Here is a 19,090-nt window from a genome sequence, read left to right as displayed (position 1 = left end):
GTACAAATATGTATTTAGTTTTTTGTTCATGTCCAAAATGCGATAAACATGATTCTTTTAATAGCTAGTGGTGGGTCTTACTTCGCATTCTATCTGTTCAAGGCTATGGGGAGGAGCATGTGCCGAGGTTCCATTTCTTTTGTCATTTAATGAAGATGATGTAGTCGGAAATTGTTGATGTTGACGATGATTGTTGATTTTCTGCTTACTTTTTTGTGTTAATGTTTTTAGCTGCTTTTTCTGTCCAGAAAAAAAATAAGATTTAAACAATAGCTGCACTTATAATTGATGACCAAAAGTCGTAACTTGTAGAATTTAAGTGTAAAATGTAGATAGCGTGTGTGTGTGTATGCTGAACAGAAAACGAATCTACGAAGTCACAAAATATAAGACCTTTAATTCCATCTGCTACGTGACCAAGTGCTAAGCCACGGATAAAACGCCATTATTAACTACAAAAATTTTCCAGTGTCATCATTACTGTTAAGTCACAGTAGAGTCGTAAGATAAAACAAGTATGAATGTTATATATTCGGCTGTGCCGAATCTTATATACCCACCACCAATATTGACACTGATTTATATATAACAATATTCTATAGATATTTATGTATCATAGAACCATAATACGGGATGATATTATGGACTGATTCTTATAATTTTCAATAGAAATTGTCTGCAATATAATTTTAAAAAAATAGCAAACAAATTTAACCAAATATCAGGATTTTCCAGGTTGTCTCACATCTTGGACTATAACTCCTAATCAACAGTGAATATTATAATATGGGTGTAAATTTCACCCCCAAAGACCTTTCCGGTAGGCCACATCGTGCCCGCAAGAAAGAAAGACTGACGATAGATGGACTGACATAATACCCACTAGAGGGTGGGCATTATGCGACTGACTGACTAATTTGAAATGTTTATAATAAGCAAGGCCCCATAACTCTATAGGCCATTATTACAACGTTGGAATCTTTGGTGACCCCCACAGAAATTTTCGACAAAAATGATTGTAGAATATTTTAATCCTTAAATGTCTTTTTTGAAAGAACTTTTTTGGATTTTCTCGAAAAAATTTTAAAATTGAATCTTAAAGACAGGAGCTAGAGGGTTAAGATCTTCCACAAAAATAATCCCATAGAATTCCACAATATAACTCTGATAATAAGAATTCTCTCAGACATTAACTTACGAATTTTTTTTTCATTTAGTATAATGTTAACTCGATCAAAAAATTAAAACTTTGGGTACCGTGAAATAGCTCCCAAATGAAATAACTTCCAATGAAATAACTCCCATCAAAAATGAAATAATTCCCAAGCCTGAAAAATGAAATAACTACCAAAGTGTAAAATGAAATCATACCCAATAATCGGCGGTTTCATAATTTTAAAAATATTAGTCCCAAAAAAGCGAAATAACACCCAATGAAATGAAATAATTCCCAATCCGAAGCAATTTATTTATGAATGTAATCTAATACCCAATGAAATAAAGAACTACAAAAGTGAAATTATTCTTCGCTTACCAAACATTTTTTGGATTGCGGACCTATGGCTTATCGAAGATTTTTCCTCCTCTGGGGTGTATCAAAAACTGGCTTCGCTCAGAAAATCTGTTTTGCATTGGCGGCCTTTGGCCGGTCGCTAAGGTTTTCCCCTCTGGGGTGTATCAAAATCTGGCTTCGCTCAGATAAGATTTCTTTCATTGCAGAAAGGTTTTATAATATTTCAGAAAGCCGATTTTCATTGCGCACATGATTAAGAAATCATTGCGACCTGACAAAGAAGAATCTTTTCTGAGCTAAGCCGGTTTTTGATATATGTTTTTATGTTTTTGCAAAGTAGAACCCAGCAAAAATTAAATAACTCCCAATAAAATGAAATAACTCCTAATTCCCAAAATAAAACGAGTAAGAAAGTATGGTCGGGCTTGACCGACCATGTAGATACATATAAATTAAACATTTATGACCGATAAAGTCCAATTTCGATAGGACATTTGTATGGGAGCTAGGTGAAATAATGGAACGATTTCATCCAGTTTCAAGAGGATTCGTCCTTGGGCCGAAAAACTCAAATTGCGACCTGTACTCTGCGGACAAGGTTTAAATGGACAGCCAGCCAACCAGCCAGCCAGCCAGACGGATAGACATCGTTTAGTCGACTCAGAAAGCGATTCTAAGTCGATCGGTATACTTTAAGGTGGGTATTAGACCAATATTTTTGGGCGTTACAAACATCTGCACAAACGCATTATACCCTCGCCACTATGGTGGTGTAGGGTATAATGAAATAAAACCCAACAAAAATTTCATTGGGAGTTATTACATTATGAAATAACTCCCAACAAAAAATTATGAAATAACTCCTTATGCGTTAGGAATTGTTTCATAACACAGTACAACACATGATTTTGGGACTCAATTCTGACAATTGCACGTGAAAGTAGCCCCAAAAATAAGAACTTCAGCATCATTAGTTTTGTCAAGTTGGCTGCCGTATTAATTTAATGGCCATACGAATTTTTTTCCTCAAGGTGGATTTTTATCACTTTTTCTATATTTTATCACGGATATATCTCGTATACCGTACGGAATATCGCTTTTGTGGCTGAAGCAAAGTTGTAGATATTGAATAGTAGAAAAAAAGTACGGAACATACCTACCCGAAAAAGGTGCATCTAGTGCCTTAAAAATCGCAAAAATGCCCATTTTTTAAATTTTTTAAAATATAGAAAAAGTGATAAAAATCCACATTGAGGAAAAAAAAATCGTATGGCCATTAAATTAATACGGCAGCCAACTTGACAAAACTAATGATGCAGAAGTTCTTTTTTTTGGGGCTACTTTCACTTGCAATTGTCAGAATTGAGTCCCAAAGCAATGAACTGAATAATGTTATACTGTGTAATGAAATAAGTCCCAAGTTGTATTATTTCATTTTTTCGTGGGGATTTATTTCATTTTTGAGTTATTTCACGGTACCAAAACTTTGAACCACTGTAAAAAGAAACTTAGACTAGCTGGACTATAAGTTTATTCTACAAAAATTATCTACTTAAAATGCCCTTTCAGAATTATAGGGTCGATATTCTGTTCCAATCAAAAAGTCTTAATTTTTTGGACAGTAGTTATTGAAAATTTGTGAAAATTATTTATTTTAATTAATAAAGTATGATATTTTTAGCATTTCCAAAAATCTAAATTTTTTTTCAAAATCCATTAAATTAAATCTAATTAAAATTTTGCACAGGCCAATGATTTTTTTAAAAATGGAGCACATTCTGGGAAATAACGCCAGGAGTTTTTTCACTATATCCTACACCACAATAGTGGGGAGGGTATATTGGGTTTGTGCTGATGTTTGAATATTGTCCCAACGTCCACCATAAAGTATACCAATCTTCTCAGGATCACTTTCTGAGTCGATTAAGAGATGTCCGTTCGTCCGTCTGTCCATCCTTGTAAAACTTGTAATCAAACTACAGGTCGCAATTTGAAAGATAATTCGACAAAATTAGGTGAAAGCTTTTGGTTATAATCGGTCGGTTATTTCTCCTAGCCCCATACGATTGCCCTATCTGAAAATAGTTAAGCTCTCATAAATATCTTATTTATATAGATATCCAAACTAAATTCAGCACAAATAAGTTTTATATAAGCCGAACTGGCACCACCAAATTTGTGTGACAAACGGCCCATCATTAGTCATAGTTTCCATATAAGGCCCACATCCGGAAATCAGTTTAACGAGTATAGATTTCTTAAAAATTTTATAAAATTCAACACAAATAAGTTTCACATATACAGAAGACATGAAACCTACTTTTATGACGATTGGTCAATAATTAGTAATAGCTCCCATATACATTTTGAAAGATAACTGTTTATAATCATCTTCTCGGTGTAGGCTATCATGTGGTCGGTCGGTCTTGACCGACTATACTTTCTTACTTTTTCTTTGGAGTTATTTCATCTAAAGCTTGTCGGCCTTTGGCCAAAAGTATCCAAAAACGGTACCAATATTTTGCTATATTTCATGTGAAAATATATGTCAAAATTCATATGTAGAAACTATCAATGAAATTGCTGTGAAATTTACGAAAACAATTTGATTCAAGTCAAAAAACAGTATTTTTTATCGTGAAATTTTAAAAAGTCCCGGTCCACATTTGCTGCAAAACATTTTTAAATTCTCTTTTGAAACTGTATTCGTGTCCATACAGTGAAGTTTTTCTTTTTCAGTTATTGACATTTCTGTACAGAACGAATATGAACGAATAAATGTGGATGACATACTCAACAAAAACTTCATGTACGTGAAACAGAGTACACTTTTTCATTCCTCTTTCCCCTTTCATCTATAAACTCAAATGTTTTGCAGAAAATGTTTCACAGTATGGGTACATTTTGTTCACACAAATTTTAATTTTGCAAACAATTGTGGAAATTTTACAAAGTAGAAATTCACAAAATTAAAAATATTATTCTCGTTTTGTTTTGTTATTTTATATTTTAAAATTTTCACATGTTGCTCACAAAATTAAAATTAATTGGGTGATTCAAACGGTGCTATTAGATCATATTGTCATAATGTTTAAAAATAATTTTCTTTCATATTACACACAAAACAGGCGATTTAAGTTTTTCAAAAATAATGTTTAATTTCAATAAATAATGTTAATTTGTATATGGAAGATTTCATGTCAAGTGAATCAACTTTTGAAATCGATGTCTTCCGATCGGGATAAAATTTGCACCAAGGTTAGTTGGTTATTGGATAGTAATTCAGACACAACAATATCGGCCAATAACTCTATGAGTTAGTAAAAATTTGACATTTTGGTAAAACAGGTGTTTTTGCTCATCCATGTAACTCATTACCTATTGTTCTTTGCAATATGTGCCCCAAATAGTTTAGATAGCTATTTCTTCAATCTTTCGAAAAAAAAAATTTAAATTCTTTTTTTTCAATTTTTTTTTTTTCAAAAATTGTATGTTTTGAGTTACGCGGTTTGTTGGGCCCAAAAAAATAGCGTGTTAATCAAATTCGCGTAAAACGAGGTTCTAATTTAGAACGAAATGCTTTTGTGGGGCCAATCATTTTTTATTTCGCTTAAAACAATACATCAGTCACATAACAAAAAAGAAATTGGGACCTAAAAATCGCGTTAAATAGAAAACACATATGTAAATACATAATATGTATTATTAGGGTGGCCCTTAATAAACGAAAGTTGGATTTTGGCCATTCTCACCCTCCAGTTTGGTGAACATTAGCAAAAAAATCATCCTGAAAAAATTGTAGGTAAATCGGTTGGGGTTAAGACGTGCCGCAAGCCCTCTGAAGTTTTGAGATGCATTTACAAGGGGAAAAAATGCATTTTTTTCAGTTTTTGTAAAAATTTTGCCATTAAAAAATTACTTTTGTAATTTAATTTAAAAGAATCGAAATGTGTACGTAATTGTCGTTCTAATGAGACATAAAAAACAGAAATCGGTCAAAAAATGTTAAAGTTATTAAAAATTCGCCAGGCCATTAACGTGTCTCAGGCCACTAGAACATGAAATGTAGGAACAAAATTAACATATTTTGAGAAATATTAAAATAAAAGCTCATTTTTACTTAAAATATGTCCATATTTACTTGTATATGAGTTTTTGTCTTCGTAGGATACCGTTAACCTATTCTTAGGTATGAACAAAAAAATTTAATTTTTTTAACGGCAGTTTCAAAACTCCATTTTCAAATTTTTAAAAATTTTGTTAAACAAATTTCAGAATTTAATAGGGAATAAAAATGTGAAAAAATTATGAAAATATCTCTTATAGTTTTTCCGTACCTGCGATTTAAATTTTGAAATTTTCGAGAAAAAACAATTATTTGGCAATTTTTAGGCCAATGAGCTCTATTTCCTTACTCTTATGAATTTTAAGTAAAACCTATTCAGAATATTATAGTCCAGATAATTCAAAATATACTCTGAAACTTCTACTAAAATCGGAAGACGTTAACCCTTAAATCGTGAAGGTCAAAGGTAAAATTTTTCAATATTTGGAATTTCTCTTGGAAAGATTTCGAAATGATCGAAATGTTGTATATTTTTGGGCCGATTTTGATGAAATTTAACAAAAATATAACATAAACTCTAGGGTTTATAATAACAGCACAAGAATGGAAATTAACGCTTAATGGCACTTGGGGTTAAAATGACACCAAACTTTTAAAATCATAATTTTTTATGGTTTTAGAAGTTTGGGGTCATTTTAACACCAAGTGCTATATAGGGTTAATTTTAATTTTTCTGCTGCTTTTGTAAATACTAGGCTTTGTGTTATATTTTTGTTAAATTTCATCAAAATCGGCCCAAAAATATACAACATTTCGAACATTTCAAAATCTTTCCAAGAGAAATTCCAAATATTGAAAAATTTGACCTTTGACCTTCACGATTTAAGGGTTAACGTTTTTTGATTTTAGTAAAAGTTTCAGAGTATATTTAGAATTATCTGGACTATAATATTCTAATTAAGTTTTGCTTAAAATTCATAAGAGTAAGAAAATAGAGCTCATTGGCCTAAAAATTGCCAAATAATTGTTTTTTCTCGAAAATTTCAAAATTTAAATCGCAGGTACGGAAAAACTATAAGAGATATTTTAATAATTTTTTCACGATTTAATTCCCTATTATACTCTTAATAAATTCCAATGAGATGATCAAAAAATTCTGAAATTTGTTTAACAAAATTTTTAAAAATTTGAAAATGGAGTTTTGAAACTGCCGTTAAAAAAATTAAATTTTTTTGTTCATACCTAAGAATAGGTTAACGGTATCCTACGAAGACAAAAACTCATATACAAGTAAATATGGACATATTTTAAGTAAAAATGAGCTTTTATTTTAATATTTCTCAAAATATGTTAATTTTGTTCCAACATTTCTTGTTCTAGTGGCCTGAGACACGTTAATGGCCTGGCGAATTTTTAATAACTTTAAAATTTTTTAACCGATTTCTGTTTTTTATGTCTCATTAGAACGACAATTACGTACACATTTCGATTCTTTTAAATTGAATTACAAAAGTAATTTTTTAATGGCAAAATTTTTACAAAAACTGAAAAAAATGAATTTTTTCCCCTTGTAAATGCATCTCAAAACTTCAGAGGGCTTGCGGCACGTCTTAACCCCAACCGATTTACCTAAAATTTTTTCAGGATGATTTTTTTACTAATGTTCACCAAACTGGGGGGTGAGAATGGCCAAAATCCAACTTTCGTTTATTAAGGGCCACCCTAATGTATTATATATCGTCACCTTAAATGAAAGCGGACGTAACTACACAAAAATTCAAAATCGAGTTGTTTTTAATTGATAAAACAATTGCCAAGAATACTCTATTATTATTGATTTTATAACGTATCCTGTAAAAACAATAAAAATGTAGTTACGTCCGTTTGCATTTAAGGCGACGATATATACATTAAGTAAACTTATTTTATTTGTACTTTTAAAAACTTATTTAAGACAAAAGTAAAGTAATAAAACTCAACTAAAAAAATTATTTATTATCGTAAATTAAGGAAAAAAATTCAATTAAAAAAACAAAATATTCTAATATGTACATAAAAGAGATCAAAACATAACAAAAAATTCATAAAAATTTACGAAGTTTTCAAAAAATAAATCTGTTATTCGCTTTTGTTTTTTTTCGTTTCTTGTTGTTTATTGCCGCGTTATATAAAAATCGTGTAAAAAAAGTCGCGTATTTGAAAAAATGGTTGCTAATTTGAGTTCGCGTTATATCGTATTCGCGTAAATAAAGTACAGCGTAAATGGAGGCTTACCTGTATGTATATTTAACTCTCATCCACTAAGCGACCAAATATGTCTTCAAGGAAATATTTAAGCATTCTTTTGAAAAGAAGGGCCCATTTTGAAAAAAGTAAAAAAAAAATGATTTTGGAAAGATATGGAAATAGCTATCTAAACTATTTGGGACTAATTTTGAACAATAGGTAATAAGTTAAATGGATGAGAACAAACTCCAGTTTGGCAAAAATGTCAAATCTTTTTGAAAAATTGTGTCTGAATTACTATCCGATTTGTCAAAACGGTTTCCTTCGACTCTAGTTGATTGTTCGCACGCAGTGAACTACCACGTAAACTATCCAATAGGAATAACTTTGGTACGAATTTCATCACAAACTTGGTTCACTTAACATGAAATAAAAAAACCCATCCCCCACCCCACAAATATACAAATAAATGTATGTATGTATGTGTGTTTGTTTATTACTTGGAGTCTCTTGAAATTCTTACTGTATGTTCCTATCTATCTGTAAGGAACGATGGGTTACTGTTAATTATTCGAAAATTTCAAGTGGGCGTGGCATCTCCCACACAAAGTAAATTGCTATAATGGAATATCTGGTGTACTAAAATTGTGAATAACGCAAAACTTTATACAAATTTCACATAGTTTGACTAAAAATAGGCTATATTGGATTAGTGGGTATGGCGACTCCAACACAAAATAAATAATTTGAGTCGTCTAGCTTTAATAAATTACTTTCCTATCAAAGTTAGTAGTTTAACTAAAAATAGTCAATTTCGGGTACTCCGTTCTGAAGTGAAGCGTATCCCAGATAGAGCGTTCTACATCGATCGAAACCAATACTAGCCGGATGGGGCAAGGTCTGAACTATAAAGAGGGTGAGGCAAATCTTCCCAACCACTTATTTGTAAATAGGTTTTAACAAGTATATCGTTGACATGATGCAATATTGCGGTTTAATATCTGGCGTTTTTCGTCCAATGCTCGCTTCAAGCGAATCAATTGCACTCGGTACAGTTTCCATGTAATGATCTAGCCAGATATCAGCATATCATAATAGGTATTACACTTTTCCACCAAATGCTACATACCAAAATCGCTTGGTTAGGCTTCGCTTATGCTTCGGGTTATTGTAATGGATCTAATTTTCATCGTAAGTAATGATACGCTGAAACAATTATTTTCTTTTATAGCATTCAAACATCATTTCGGACATGCAGAATTGTCTTTCAAGGTCTCTCGGGCTTCAGTTCGTATGGTAAGCAATATCCATGCTTTTGAATGAATCCTGCTACTCCCAAACGTTTTTAAATTTCTGCTTGAGTAGCTCCCAATTATTTCTTCAAGCTCTTGTTGAGTTATACAACAATCTTCATGGAGTAGTGCCTCCAATTTTGGGTCTTCAAACTTTTTTGGCTGGCTGGGGCGATCTTTGTCTTTCGTGTCAAAATCACCACTTCTGAACCATCTTTCGCACATTGAAACCGATGGAACACATTCACCATAAGCTATGTTGAGCAATCGGTTTGCTTCAGCGGCAACTTTTTTTCAAATTAAAGAAGTAACGCTAAACTTCCCGCATATTTTGTCGTATTTTGTACCAATTTTTTTGGTACAAAATATGACAATTTCGAAGCAAACAAGACTTAATGTTCAATAACTAAGTGAACAAAGTTTTTCTAGTCTGAGGTGATCGACTTTGACAGCCTGTATCTCTCCATTTATTACAGAACGTATCTCACCTTTTATGACACCTGTATCACACCTTTTACAATTAAATTTTATTAAATCTTATGTCCTCCTCTACGATTCGTTTACGCATAATTTTGCTATCAGCCCAGAAGTTAAGAAGTTTTTTTTTTTGCGATCGACCCCATTGTGGAATGTAGCATACTGACTGGTCGATCATGATGTTATTTTTTTTCTTACTATTTACTCTTATTTCCTCCTTCCACAAGCTAGTTGTATGAAAAAGATGTTGCTGTTGGTTAAGTGTTCATGTTGCAAAAAGCTCAAAAAAAGCATTGTAATACACAGACAATTAAAAGAAACTTGACCACTCTCAAAAATCATCATCATCATCATCAAACCATTATTGTGCCATCGTGTAAGTTCGCAGTCGTTGGTACTTGTAGATGCGAATACTAGGGACTGACATAAGATAGTATCTACATGTGACAATCTATAGTGCAGTTCCTCAACAGCCACTTTACATGGGTCTACACTAGTAGATACACACTCACTCTCTCTTTCACAGACAACCAACCATCCATATTGAATTAATGCCTGTTGCTAATGATAAACGTTTTCTTTGGCTGAGTGTTACTGACATGGCAATAGGAATGATGGTGATGATAATGTTGCCAGGCTGACTACATTTATAGTGAATGTGGTTCTTGTTAATTTTTTTTCCTGGCCAAAGGTTCAACAACTTAATGTTGTTTGTAGCTTTTTCTTCATTGTTTTGGCATGTGTTTTATTCCAATTTTATTTTTAAATTTTTCTCGTTATTTTGTCATGGGATTTTAAGTGAATCTTAGTGTTATTGACACAAAAATTGTACGTGTCATTAATGAAAGCAACAAAAAAGGCCAAGTTACAAAAAAACATGTAGAAATTACTTGGCAAAAACAAAAAAATAAATGCTTACAAAATCTTTAACTAGAATTGTTTGGGACAAAAGGTTTTCGTGTTTTTCTTTATCCAGGAGAGATACATATGAAACAAGTAATAAAGTATGGTTGGTCAAGACCGATCATATAATACCCTAGTACCAAGTAAATGAGCAAAAACATTTTTCTTTTAAAATTTCAATAATTTATATTCGTGAGTGATTTTCGGAAGTGGGCCGTACATAGGAGCTATGACTAATTATGGACGGATCACCATTAAATTAGGTCGTGTGATTAAGTCTATATGAAAGTTATTTGTGGTGAATTTCTCGTGTATACCAACATTTTTAAGAGATTTATGCACGTTAAAGTGATTTTTGGAAGCGGGTCTATATGGGAGCTATGACTAATTATGGACCGATCGTAACAAAATTTGGTAACATGAATTTTGTATATATACAACTTATTTGCAGCGGAATTTGTGGAGATACATAGATAAATTAAACATTTATGACCGATAAAGTCCAATTTCAGGAGGACATTTGTATGGGGGCTAGGTGAAATAATGAACCGAATTCAGCCACTTTCAATAGGATTGACCTTTTGGCCGAAAAATTATATGTACCAAATTTGATCGAAATATCTTCAAAAGTGCGACCTGTACTTTGCTCACAAGGTTTACATGGACAGACAACGAGCCAGACGGACCGGCATCGTTTAATCGACTCAGAAAGTGATTATAAGTCAATCGGTATAATTTAAGGTAGACCAATATTTTTGGGCGTTACAAACATCTGCACAAACGCATTATACCCTCCCCACTATGGTGGTGTGGGGTATAAAAACAAGTAAGAGAGCTATATTCGGCGGTGCCGAATCATATATACCCTTCACCAAATTATACTTCAAAATACAAATTTTTAATATTTTTAGGTAAACAAAATTTCTTTTTTTTTAAAAGTTGTTTTTTATGTATTTTGAAAATTTGTAAATTTAAATTTGAATTTTTTTTTTAAATTTAAAAAAAAAATATTTTGGTTTTTTAAAATTTTTTAAATTTAAATTTTTTTTTTTTTAAATTTTACCAATTTTTTTTTATTAAATTTTAAAAAAAATTTTCTTGTTTTTTAATTTTTTTTTTTTGTTAAAAAAAATTCGGGTTAAAAAATATTTTTTTCCGATTTTGACCCATTGTAGGTCCAACTTACTATGGTCTTATATTCGTCGTTGCAAACGTCTTTGAAATATCTATCATTAGTATCACTTAGTAATCCAGATATAGGTCAAAAATCGAGGTTGTCCTGGTTTTTTCCTCATATCTCAGCCATTTGTGGACCGATTTTGCTGATTTTAAATAGGAAACTTCTCGGAAGCATGTCTGACAGAATTATTAAAGATTTAGATCCCGAAGATATCAGGGGTCTTCAGAAAATTGATTTCAACAAACAGACGGACAGACAGACGGACATGGCTTAATCGACTCCGCTTTCTATAAGGATCCAGAATATATATACTTTATAGGGTCGGAAAATTATATTGTGGAAATTACAAACGGAATGACAAACTTATATATACCCTTCTCACGAAGGTGAAGGGTATAACAACAAACTTTTGAAATGACCTTTAAAAGTTTTTGCAAAGTAATTCCTAAAAGAAATTCAAAATTTTTGACATATTTTCATACGATTTATTCTAAAATAAAAAAAGTGTAGGTTTTACCTTCATACAGAACTATTCCATAAAAAATCCTTAACACCTTTTCATTATAAAGTGTCATCAACAATGAGTAAAGCAACAAAGAGAAATAAACTAATTTTCCCTTAACAGAGACAAGCTAAAGATGAATTACTTTCAACTCATGCATTCTCATTTACATAGAAAAAGAAAAAAAACTGTGATGGAAAGAACTCCTGGAAACGCATCTCTCAATTAATCTTAATTAAGCACAAAAAGTGCAGCAGTAAAACTCAATTTAAGTTAAATATGTTTTTGTGTAAAATGGGAAAACAAGTAGAGAAAAATAAAGTAAACAAAAAATTAAAAGAGGAAAAAGTAAAAAAAAAACACCTTAAGATGACGAATAGAAAACAGGATGCAAAAATACTATAAAGGTAATTACAAGACAACATCATTTTAATATTTAATTACACAATAAACTAAGTTTTCGATTTTTTTGTATACAGGAATTCTATTTGTATCTATTCTTAATTTTTTGTACATGGAATATTTGATTAAATTATAATGAAAGAGAAACTTAAGATGAGAGCATAAAGTTTATTTTGTATGAAATTATCAAAATATCATGTTAAAGTAATAAAATTTATTTAGCTAATTTTTTTTGTTTAGAAATGCAAAACTGGCTTTCAAGAGAGTACACACAATACAAATATCATATTTTCTGTAGTGATCGCACCACGTTTGTTCTCCATCTTCTTCAGCTATGCTCGGCTGTGCCGGCAGTGTAAAGCGCAGAATCAAAATTGTTTGGAAAGAAATACGGCATTTGTAAACGGCTGGTCCGATCGGGATATAATTTGACGTGGTCGTAGCGAAGGAATATTTCTTTAGATAAGTTAATTTTTGGTCTTACAAAAAAAAATTCAAGTCAATATCTCAATTATATCTCCATTCTTATAAAATATTGCACTTTTAATCATTTAAAAAAAGTATTTACACCGAACACATCAAACGAAGCAATTGAGTTGCCACCTGTTGCACCCCATTTTGGGGCAGCCGTACCCCTACGTTTTGAGATTCGAGAGATCGTAAATGCTATAGTTGATTTAAATCCCAAGAAAGCGCCTGGTATGGACAAGATCAGCAAAAAGATGCTTATGTAGCTACCCCGGATAGCAATAAAAATAATTCTTTTTATTTTTAATGCTATATTACGACTTGAATATTATCCTCCAGAATGGAAGGTTTCACTGGTTACCATGATACCCAAGCCAGGAAAAGATCACACCAAAGTAGAATCATACAGACCCATCAGCCTATTGTCTAATATATCAAAGCTATTTGAGAAGATACTTATTAACAAGTTGTACCCGATGTTAACTGCAAACAATTGTATTCCGAATCATCAATTTGGATTTAGAAGAAAACACAGTACTATCGAACAAACCCATAGACTTTTAAATATGGTGAGAAAATCGTTTGATGAAAATAAATACTGTTCTGCACTCTTCATCGACATCTCTCAAGCGTTTGATAAGGTATGGCATGTTGGATTAATATACAAATTGAGTCAAAATTTACCGGCAAACACACATAAGCTGTTGGAAAGCTATTTAACTGGTCGAACATTTAAGGTTAAAGAGGGAAACTTTTTAAGTACTGCACAACCCATTGAAGCTGGAGTCCCCCAAGGCAGTATCCTGGGACCTTTTTTATATTTGATATATTCGTCTGACAATCGCACTCATACATCAACATTTGCTGATGATACTGATATTCTAAGCATTCATGAAAACCCTCAAGAAGCGTCTAGTTACTTACAAAACCACATATTTGAATTAGAAAAATGTTTAAAACAATGGAAAATTAAAGTCAACGAGCAAAAATGTACACACATTACATTTACATTGCGTAGAGAATCATGCCCCCTATTCATATCAATAACCCAACAATAATTCAACAATCGGAAGTGAAATACCTCGGAATACATCTCGATCGTCGCCTTACATGGAAAAGTCATATAGATGCAAAGTTGACTCAAATGAAATTGAAATCAATTCAAATTAATTGGCTTATTGGCAGAAACTCTACGCTTAGTTTAGATTGTAAACTTCTACTTTATAACATGATCATAAAACCGATATGGTGTTATGGCATACAGTTATGGGGCACGGCGTCAGCGTCAAATTTAGAAAGGATCCAAAGACGCCAAAACAAGTTTCTAAGAATAATCACAGTTGCCCCCTGGTATATCAAAAACGCGAATATACACAAAGATCTAAACGTGCCCATTGTAAAAACTGAAATCTCGAAAAACGTACAAAAATATTTAAAAAAAACTTGAAGTTCACCCAAACCCGCTGGCCCGCAACATAGATAACCGTGGCCACACTCGATTAAGAAGGAGGGACACAGCAGACCTAATCTAGAAGGAAGAATGCCAATTTAACCAAAACAACCATGAATACAAAATTTTTTCGTCCGGCACTGGCTGGACTAATTAAATAATAATTATTAGATATAAGATTTGAACAACTTATTGTTAGTTCATTAAATAATGAAGATACAATAAATAAATGATGATAAAAAAAAAGACTATTGTCAATTAAAGGTGCATTCTTCAGTCTATGTTGTTTCATCTGTTCCTTCATACTTACTCTTGGTCTCCACGAATTCAATTACAAAGAAAACCAAAGAATTTTGTAAACCTCTATCGATGATACCTTGCTAAATGTCCATTTATTTTCGTAGAATTTTTTTTTTATCATTATATCTTTCAATGTTTCATAGCTTTCTTTCGGTTTTCGGTTCGACACATGCAACAACAATGCTTTCGAGCTTGAAACAGAACCATCAATAAATAATCTCCACTCACTAATGAGGTAGTTCATTCCCATTTTTATCACCAAAGCTTTTGTATCGTCGCAGTATGCGAACCAATTGTCATCATTTAGAGTGGAGAGGCTCCCTTTTGGGGCTCATAATCGGTATCAAATGGATCTTCATAAGTAACACCACTTGCTCTAGTCAATCCTGTAAATTATGTCCTACGATGTGGAGTTGGTGGCCTTGGTGATACAAAATTTGCAGGTGCAAGCACTGGTAGTGTGGCTTTTACAGTTGCTTTATAAATTTTGTTCTTCTCAGCATGTCCATTTAGACGATATGTGTAATTTACGCATGCATAGCATCTGGTTGCATTATGATCACCTGGGCGATTAATCCAGTTTACCGGCTTACAATACTTCATACTATATTTGGCTCCACTCAAACATACCATGAGATTGTTATAACATTGGCGATACACTGTATTAGGTGTGTAATTTTCACCGGTCAAGTCTAATTCGTCGAAAAACAACTTATATGTTTTACTGAATTAACTAGTTAAAATATTCCTTTCCTATTGAAATCTTGTAGAACTCTTTTTTCCGATTTGATGACAAAAGTAGAAAAATCAATACATTTTTTCACACTGCATATTAAATTGTCAGTTGCAAATATTGTGTACGAACAGGGGAAAAAAGGTAAAAAAAATCAAATTTTTATCTAGAAAATGAAGTTTTTTTTCCAAATATTTTACGGGGTTTTTCCATTTTTCTTTTATTGGACTAACAACAAATTAATTTGTCAAACAAAAATGAATTGTTTAAAAATCATGACTGTGTGACTGATGCCGCACAGTGGCTAATTTTGGTTTTCCATCGGCCAAAACTCTGTAACTTTTGAACCGATAGAGATATTTTAGAAATTGTTTTTGGTGGACAGATAACGGTTCAGCATTTGTTGCGCAATTTAAGGTTAAAGTTGAACTTTTAATTTTTGTATAGCATTTAGTATGAAAATGGAAATTTTTTGTTTTTTGAATCAGCTATACTTATTAAAAAAGTTATCAGCAGATAAAAACAAGTTAGGAAGTATATTCGGCCATGCCGGACTAAATAATACCCTACAATATAATTTATTTTCGTGAATGATTTTCGGAAACGGGTCTTATATGGGAGCTATGATTAAGAATGGACTAATCGCCATGAAATTAGGTCGTGTAATTTATGTCTATATGAGTGTTATTTCTGTTGAATTTTATGTTTATACCAACATTTTTAAGAGATTTATGCTCGTTAAAGTGTTTTTCGGAAGGGGGTCTTATATGGGAGCTATGACTAAGAATGGACCGATCGCCATGAAATTAGGTCGTGTAATTTATGTCTATATGAATGTTATTTCTGTTGAATTTTATGTTTATACCAACATTTTTAAGAGATTTATGCTCGTTAAAGTGTTTTTCGGAAGGGGGTCTTATATGGGAGCTATGACTAATAATGGACCGATCATAATAAAATTAGGTGACATGAATTTCGTATATATAAAACTTATTTGGAGCAAAATTTGTGTAGATACATATATAAATTAACCATTTAGACCGATAAAGTATAATTTCGGGAGAACATTTGTATGGATGCTAGGTGAAATAGTGGACAGATTTCAGTAAATTTTCAACAGACTTGGTTCTCGGGCCGAAAAAAATTTACGTGCCAAATTTTATCGCAATATCTTCAAAATTGCGACTTGCACTTTGCGCCAGTCATATGAACAAGTAAAATAAAAATAGAACAAAAATTTGGGAGTAATTTCATTCAAATGAAATGAAAATTTGTTTAATCCCTTTTGACCCTAAGCACTTTTATTCCACTGAAATTCAAATTTGGCTAAAATATAGTACCTGAGAAAAAAATTAATAACACATCAGGTATAAACTACCAACATAACAAAAGAAAAATCATCCAATCATCTATAATAGTTTGTGAGTAATGATAATTTACTTCTGATCAAATTTACAAAAATCACATTTTTATAAAATGACATAAAATATTTGACTTTACCATCATGCCACGCACACAATTGACAATATTTTTATAGCTATTTTTATTTTTTCATAACTTAGACTACTTTAACACTTTTAATACAATTCTTAAAAAAAATATAGTAGTATTCTCTCACAATGGAATTTATTTAAACATTGAGTTATTAATTTATTTTTATTCTTTTTCGAGACGATTGAAATTGTCTAAATTTGTTTATAAATAGAATTAGTTCGTAATTCTTGTTTTTATGAAATGTTTAAGAGATTTAATTCAATTTGATAAAATTTAATTCAAAACTGATTTATTTATCTTTTGATATGAACAAACTTATTAGTTTTTTATTTTACAGAATTTTTTATATCACTTTGATATTTCAATAAATCGCGAAAAATTTAATTCACTTTGAAAACAATTGAATTCCCTTTTAAATGTCAATTGCTTTTTTTTTGTTTGTTTTACGTTTATGTAACATGTTTTTCAATATTGTTGTTTCTTTGCAGAATTTTTAAAATGACTTCAGCAGCTGCACAGGCCGATGTGAATCTACTGCATGCCTCTGTTTTATCAATGGTCGAATTTGATGATGATATTTTTGCTGCTGGCAATTGTTTCGATTGGAATGAACATCCCTCTCAGCCAGGTCTGTTTTGTCCATTTGCCTATCGTTTGCCGCCACCCAATTTGGGTGCGATTTTAGCTAAAGACTTAGCAATGGAATATCATTATTTGGGCAATACGTCCGAATGGTTTTTTCAGGCGCGAAAAAATGCTGAAAAAGTTATAGCACGTAATGAACAATATTTAAAAGGTGAGTTTTTTGTTTGATTCATATACAATGTATATTTTATATATATGTATATATGTTTGTATATATTGTATGGAGAATATTTATGCATGTACATATTTTAGTACAGGTAAATATAATTTATTGTCATACTACATATGTATGTATGTATTTTTGTTTCGAATTTTTATTTGTATATCCACCACCAATAATATCAAATATAAAACCATTCAAATCGGGTGAACCAGAAAAATATATTATTTGTGGTAGAGATTTGTATGAAACTACTTGCATATTTATTATCTACTCCAATACAAATATACACATTAGGCAGGCCCTTATTTCATACTTTTTGGATTTTCGATTCTCCCAAGGTATAAAATTGTTTTCCCTTATCAAGAAATTAATTACAACCGAATATGTTGCTTATTTAAGTTTTTGTAATTTTTAATTTCTGAGACATTTTTTAGTCCTTTTTTTATCAAATCAACACACATAATATGGAGTATCATATACAAGATCCATCCAGTCACATACAACACTATATTTGCCATATCCAAGCTGAGAGTTGGCCTAATATGCAATGCATACGCTAACCATTAAATCGTGAAGGTCGAATTTCAATATTTGGAATTTTTCATGGAAAGATAGCTATAAATTTGTAATAACAGCACAAAAATTTAAATTAACCCTAAATGGCACTTAGGGTTGAAATGACACTCAACTTTTAAAATCACGAAAAATACAATCAATAAGAATGATGCTAATTTTAATTGTTTTATAATTAAAGAAACTGAATAATTCAAGTTATTTTTTATATTTAATAAATAAAAAATACACTAAATCAATTTTATTCTTGAAAAATCCTAAAATATTAATTATGTTATTAAGGTAAAAATCAGGTATAAACACAATATTTTTCCGTGAAAATTTATAAAAATTGTGAAAATATTTTAAAATGGCTTACTATATTAGAAAGTAAGCCATTTTAAAATACTACAATATTTTTAAGTTTAATAATCTAATTTTGATAAGCGCTATTGAAAGGTTTTTCATAAAATAAATTTTTTTTGTTCATTTTAACCACAAGTGCCATTAAGGGTTAATTTACATTTTGTGTTATTATAAATACTAGACTTCATGTTATATTTTTTCTTAAGTTTCATCAAAATCGGCCCAAAAATATATAACATTTAGCTATCTTTAAATGAGAAATTCCAAATATTGAAAAATTTTACTTTTGACCTTCACGATTAAAGGGTTAGCGTTTTCCGATTTTAGTAATATTTTATATTTAAAACTAGCTGACCTG

At 31.2% G+C, this 19,090-nt stretch overlaps 1 protein-coding gene across 1 annotated transcript in view; it reads left to right on the top strand.

Moving 5' to 3' along the window:
• The window catches only part of LOC135961327 (myb-like protein O), a 138,023-nt gene that overhangs the window by 71,557 nt on the left and 47,376 nt on the right, over positions 1 to 19,090 (top strand). The window contains exon 2 of the mRNA XM_065512822.1: positions 17,495 to 17,802. Coding sequence (XP_065368894.1) covers positions 17,495 to 17,802 — 308 coding nt within the window. The remainder of the gene's footprint in view (positions 1 to 17,494; positions 17,803 to 19,090) is intronic.

The sequence above is a fragment of the Calliphora vicina genome, chromosome 5 (genome assembly GCF_958450345.1).
Source record: "Calliphora vicina chromosome 5, idCalVici1.1, whole genome shotgun sequence".
Taxonomy (NCBI): domain Eukaryota; kingdom Metazoa; phylum Arthropoda; class Insecta; order Diptera; family Calliphoridae; genus Calliphora; species Calliphora vicina.
This window is presented reverse-complemented; position numbering and strand designations above follow the sequence as displayed.